We start from the raw sequence: 6,324 nt of genomic DNA, 5'->3' as shown, positions 1-6,324 counted from the left end.
AAAAATAAGAGGTGAAGCTAGAATTTTGCAATTTAATAGCATGTGGGCATAGTTTAATTCTACTGAAATAAAGTTAAAACATTTTAAAGAAACGATGAAAGTTGGGCCCTGGGAATCAGGAGTCAAGGGCAGCAGATGGATTGTGGGGTCAAAGGTTATGGCTGTGTGTGTCAGAACTGAGTATTAGGAGGACCAGAAAATCTGTGGAGACATGGGGTCGGGAGTCACGCAGGAAAGTTGTGTTGTCAGTTCAGGGGTCACAGGAGACACTGGCTGACAGTGCGTTGTGTCAAAGGGCAGAGGTCAGCAGGTCACGACCCACCAATACCAAAGCGGTTGAAACTTGAACGCAAGGGGCGGTTGAGATTCTTCCGCCCCCGGCAGACACGCCCCTCTCGGGCCCGCCCCGCCTGGTCCCTGCCCGCCCCGCCTCGGCCAGCGTTTCGAACGCGGACGCGGCGCGCGGCTGTGGCGACTGGGAGCGAGCGCGAGCGAGGTAGCGAGCGGCGCAGGGACCCCGCGGGCTGCTAGGGCCTCCGCGGCGCCCGTCTCCGCTCCCTCCCCTCGGGCCCTCGGGGCCGGCCGGCCGGCGCCTCCTCCCGGGAAGATGGCGCTGCACTTCCAGGTCAGTGCGCTCTGCGCCGCGGGCCGCTCTCCCGCCGCCCCGGGAACCTGGTGGGACGTTGGGGTCTGGAGACTGAGGGCTGAGGACGGCGGCGGAGGCCACAGGGCCGTGGACCAGCCCCCTCCCGGAGCCCTGTCTCCTGCTTCCCCCCAGCCGGAGACCCCGGGCACGGGTCTGGGCTGCACACCCCGGCCCGCGCCCGCGCCCGAGGAAGGGGCGTCCGAGCCGGGGCGCAGCGTGTGGAGGGGGTGGGGGTCAAGCTCGGCGCTCGCCGCCGGGGAACGTGCGGATGCCGAGGACCAGCCGGGCCGGGGCTGCGCTCCTCGGCGCGGCACGGGCACAGACCGCGCGGCTCTATTGGCGCCCAGGCAGGTGGGAGTCCGAGCCGGGCCGACTTTGGCGCGCCTTGGGCGGCAGCCGAGCCCAGAAGCGGACTTTTCGCGCCTTCCCGCTGCGTCTCCGGCCACGGCTGTGCCTCAGCCTCCCTCCAGAGTGTAGAGTCGGAGTTGGAGCGAAGGCTTGGGGTTCACTAAAGGAGCGGCGGCAGCAGTTGGACTTGAATTGGCCGGGGGAGGCAGGCACTATACACGTATCGTAGGGAGTAGCGAAGGAGGGATTCTTGGCAGCTTCACTGGAAGAGGAAACCCGGGCCGGGCGCGCGCGCCGGGGTCGCAGAGGCAATAAGGATGGGACATGTTTCCTCGGGGTCCCCTGACACATTCATTCAGTTATTAACATTTACTGAGTCTGCCTGCTGTGTCTCAAGTACTGTGCAAAGTTCTAGGGGATGAAGGGTGACATCATCTTACTATCTCTGCCCTCACAGATAATCACAGTACAAGTGACAAATGTATTATAGAATTAGTCACGGAATATCATGGGAACATAGAAAAGAGGGCAGCCAACCCTGTGTGTGTGTTGGGAAGGAGGGAAGTGGAGCTGTTATGCTTTCAGACAAGAGATGCTTTAAGTTTCTTTGCGCTTCCATTGCTCCACTTATTATTGGAGATCTTCTGTACTAGGCACTGAAGGTATAGCTCTGAGCAAAATTCCATGGCTTCTGGTTCTTAAGGAACTTGCAGTCTAGTGAATCTTGAAAGAATTGTAGATGTTGGCTAGGTGAAGAGGAAGACAAGGGTATAGAGGCAGAATGAGGACAGTGTGACCCAAGGCGAAGAAGAATTGTGGAACTTGACGTACTGCAGAAATTTGGGACTGGTTGGAGCATTGGGTTCATATCCAACAGAAGTGGTGTGAGAGTCTTTGGATGAGGAGAGATGACTTTGGTAGGCAATATGGTGACAGTGTATCTGAGTATCACATTCTTCTTGTAGGCTTCTTTGGACTCCCTGTGGTCACATTGAGTTATTCTTCCAAAGGGTCACTTCTTTCTAACCAACCACTCTCTGTTAGATCATTGACATCTCCAGGATGTTATGACCAGGAGATAGCCCCACATACTACCTTTTGACTCCTTGCCATTGCTAAGGGTCCATAGATCAAAATAATGTATTATGTTCTTGGAAATTTTCTTCTCTCTCTCTCTCTTTTTTTTTTTTTTTTGAGACAATCTCACATTGTCACCCTTGATAGAGTACTGTGGTGTCACAACTCAGAGTAAGCTTAAACTCTTGGGCTTAAGCGATTCTCTTGCCTTAGCCTCCCAAGTAGCTGGGACTACAGGCACCCGCCACAATGCCCGGCTATCTTCTGGGAAATTTTCATAGGAAGAATCTTAGAGGGAGGATTTATGGATTATAAATAGGTAGTCAGATGTTCATAGTGCAGGTATTAATCTTGAAAGTGACTTAAAAGTATGAGGGAACTCTGGAACTTTTTAAACTTGAAAAGATGATGTACGGTAAGTCACCAAGTCCTACAAGACTTCATGTTTAGGTACAGTATTGGAAAAATTAGCTGTTGTTGTCAAAACTACCTATGCTAGTTTCCCAGGAATGTATTTCATAATAGCTGTAGATAGCTTTTAAAAGATCAGTTTTAGTGACCAGAAGAGTTCTTTTTTAGCATATGAGATCATATTGTTAGTTAACTCAAGGAGCATTTGTTAGTATTGATAATCAGTACTTAGTATTTTGAGTTTTCATATGCTCATTGTAGAGTTGAAGCCTTCCATTAATCTGAAAGGTGGGGATACGTAGGTTTTATTTCTGAAAACACTGAGTCTTGGAACAATTGTGACTTGCCCAAGGTATGGGGTTAGAATAGGCCTGATAATTCTTAAGTGTCATATTCTTTCCACTACCTATTCTGTCACCTACACAGTAGAGCAGCTAGTCAAGAATTGTGCCATCAAGATAGAGAGTAAAGAAGCAGATTTGTGTACGGTGAGGTTAATGCACTGCTGTACATCTTTTTCACATCATGGCATATAGAAAAAATGGTAATTGCATGACTCATTACATAAACTGCTTATAGTCAGAGGCCATTGGGGTCAAGTTTCCATACTATCTCAAGTCTTGCCCTGGCTACCTGGAGGGCCGGGGGCTCCATATAGAGGCATAGCTATGATCCATTCAATGCACGTTCATTCTGGTTAGAAAGCTGTGAATTAAGGTACATTGTCCCAAAAGAAATAATGTATCTGGATTACCTGAGGGGGCAGTGTAGATAGAGAAGCACAGTGAGGAAAGAGAGAGAATTGGGAACAAGTAAGATACATGTTGCATGTATCATGTTACATGTACATGTTACATGTCTAAAGACACTTTAGATAGGACAGAGAGATCTTGATGAGAATGGAGAGATAATGTTAGGAAAAAATTAGGGGACCCATTTGCTCCTTTTTTTATTTTTGTTTCAGAAGCAGGGACTGTAGCCAGGTTTCTTAATCCCCAGTCAGGCTACCTGAGTTGATTTAGTTGTGATTGAGAACTATTTAATACCTCCTTTAAACACAGTGATAACATGAAAAGGGATTTGGGAAAGATCATTCTGGCAGTATGAACTTGAAAGGGAGAAACTATAGAAGATCATTATGGTCTCTTACAACTATTAGTAACTGAAGAGGTTAGTTATTTATAATTTATTGTGGACCTGCCATTTGGAAGGCACTAGATTAGGCTTCCCCCCATCTTGTCTATCTTAATACCCACAATTATGTTGGAAAATGCATGTTTCTGTCTGTATTGTTTCAACAGTGAGGCTTAGAAAGGTTAAATAATTGGCCTGAAGTCACTTAGTGAGCAGCAGATTCCAAAGCTTGTGTCTGCTCCATTGTATCAATGGTATTTAAATGAACCATGATCTTTCTAAGACCCCCCACTAGCCAACACTCTCATTCCCAAAGCCACCCCTGAAGAAATCCATTGCACTGGTGGGCAGAATTAGAAAATATTGTTTGATTGTTCTGTGAACATCATGTGGAGGTGTTGAGTATGAATCTTTATTTTAATAGGAAAAGTATGTACCTGTGAGATTTGAGGGTAGAGTCCATAAGACTGCCCTTACTTCAGATAACAACTATAAGGTTAGGGGTTTCCTAAATGCACCCTCAGATTCTATAGTTCCTTAGACGGACTCACAGAATTCACTGAAAGCTATCATACTCAGCAGTTTATTACAGGAAAAAGGATGGAGATGAAAATTGGTCAAAAGAAGGAGATAGACAGGGAAGAATCTGTGAGGATTCCGAAATGAAGCTGCTGTTGTCCTCAGGATGTATTTCTTACTCTTGCTGTGTTAATTTGTGGCCATATGTACTGATTCCAAATTAGGGAAGCATATCCAGGTTTTTATTGGGGCTTCATTACTTAGTTATGATTGATTGATTGATTGCCCATGTGTTTGAACGCAATTTCTATGTCAGCTGATACCTTGTAATCTAAATTCTCACCTTGAAACACCCAGTTGGTTTTTATGGTGCAGCCAGACCCCAGTCTACAACCATTGGCTGTGGCCAACCCTTACTCTAAACAAAAACATTTCTATCAGATCTGACAGATAATTCCCAGAAGCTAAGGACAAAGGCCAGACTTCTTTTGGGGCAAGGCCAAATTCTTTATTATGTAGGAGATACTGAGGAGAGGGAAAAGCAAAAGACAATGTTAATCTTATAACACTAGATTCTGGTCTAGATCTTTTAAACCACTGACAACAAAGGGACACTTGAAGTAGAACTCTGGGGGAAGCATACTCAATTCAGTTTCTGACTTTTTTTTTTTGGTTATTTTTAGCATCTTTCTGCAATTCCAAGAGGAAGAAATTTATAGACAAACACACTAAACATTTTAAAGTATGGAATAGGACATCTTCTAGAACTGCATCCTATCTAGAAGGCAGGATAAATATAAATTGATGATTGAAATAAAGGGTAACAGGATAGAAGGTTGTGAGGCGACAACATGCATTTTAGGATACATAGACTTATATCTGACTCAGAATTGATCATTTACTCTATTTGATCTTGGACAGCTTAGTTATATTTGATGTCTCAGCTTCAGTTTTTTCATCTATAAAATGAGTATACTGAAAATGTATCCATTGCAGGAGCCCATTTTTCAGGATTGATTTGAAAAGAAGATGGAAATACTTAATGTAAATTGGAAAGCACTAAAACAAGTATTATCCAGTTCCTTGTAAGAGTTAAGAGTTCCAAGAGGCCCAGGAATAAGCCTTCAAGGATACTCAGGAAAGGTCATAGAAGAAAGAAGAAAGAAAAAGTTTTGGGGAAAGAATAACTTCAGAATAAAGGAAGTTTCTGTTAATGGCAATCAAGAAACTTCATTCTAGAAGGCAGGATAAATATAAAAAACTAATTGAAAAGAACTTTAAATTTTATTAAAGCAGGATTTTTGTGGGTCAATGATTTGCTTTTTGTTATTAGCAAACTTTTTTTTCCTGGAACATAAACCTTTATTCTCTTTTTTTCAGCTTTATCATAATATATAACTGATAAATTATAAAATGCATATATCTATTTAAACTGTGCAATTGGATGAGTTTAGGCAGATTTATATTCATTGGTAAAACTGTCACCAGAATCAAGAAAGTGAACATATCCATCACCCCTAGAAGTTTCCTTGTACTTTTGTGCCTCTTTATAAACCACCTTGCTGCCTCTTTCCTTCCCATTGTTCTGCTATCCTGCCTTCCCAGCCAGGAACCACTGATCTGCTTTCTGTTAATTAAGTATTATGTATATATAGTCTTTTTGTCTGCCTTCATTTACTGAGCATTCACATGTTAATAGATAACCTGTATGAGAATTGCTGTATAGAAAGAAACATTTTAGGGCAAATTGTATGTCAAGTATGAAGGACAGAAGTCAGTCTAGAATTTGGAAGATCCTTATATGGACTGTTACATCATTGTCTCCTAGGACATGGAAGTGGGGTGCTGTTTATATTTGATAGTTATATTTGGAGGTCTGTGATGTCCAGATCTCCTTGTTAGATCTTTTAGTTGTGTAGATGGGCTTCTAATGTTGATATTAAGCATCATAGAAACTTTAATAACTCAAACCTTGAGAAAAGAATTATTTCCACTGAGGCATTTTCATTTGAACCATATTCTCAGACATCAGTGTATAAAATTAAGATGAAAATATATCAGTTTACTATGAAAAAGTCTTTTTATATATAGATTCTCTAGAAAATCAAATGCTAATCAGAAGATTGTTTGCTTAGCAGACATCACATTATGAGTTTACCGGGCATATTTTTAATTGTTACCATTGCAAT

The 6,324-nt window shown here is 43.4% G+C and overlaps 1 protein-coding gene across 1 annotated transcript in view; it reads left to right on the top strand.

The window, feature by feature from the left end:
* Nucleotides 1-607: 607 nt before the first annotated feature.
* RANBP17 (RAN binding protein 17) overlaps nt 608-6,324 on the top strand; it is a 417,598-nt gene continuing 411,881 nt past the window's right edge. Inside the window, exon 1 of the mRNA XM_012806634.1 lies at nt 608-625. Coding sequence (XP_012662088.1) covers nt 608-625 — 18 coding nt within the window. The remainder of the gene's footprint in view (nt 626-6,324) is intronic.

The sequence above is a fragment of the Otolemur garnettii genome, unplaced genomic scaffold (assembly GCF_000181295.1).
Source record: "Otolemur garnettii isolate 467f Iridium unplaced genomic scaffold, OtoGar3 scaffold00003, whole genome shotgun sequence".
Classification (NCBI taxonomy): Eukaryota; Metazoa; Chordata; class Mammalia; order Primates; family Galagidae; genus Otolemur; species Otolemur garnettii.
Note: the sequence above shows the minus strand (reverse complement) of the source record. Positions and strands in the feature narration are given on the sequence as shown.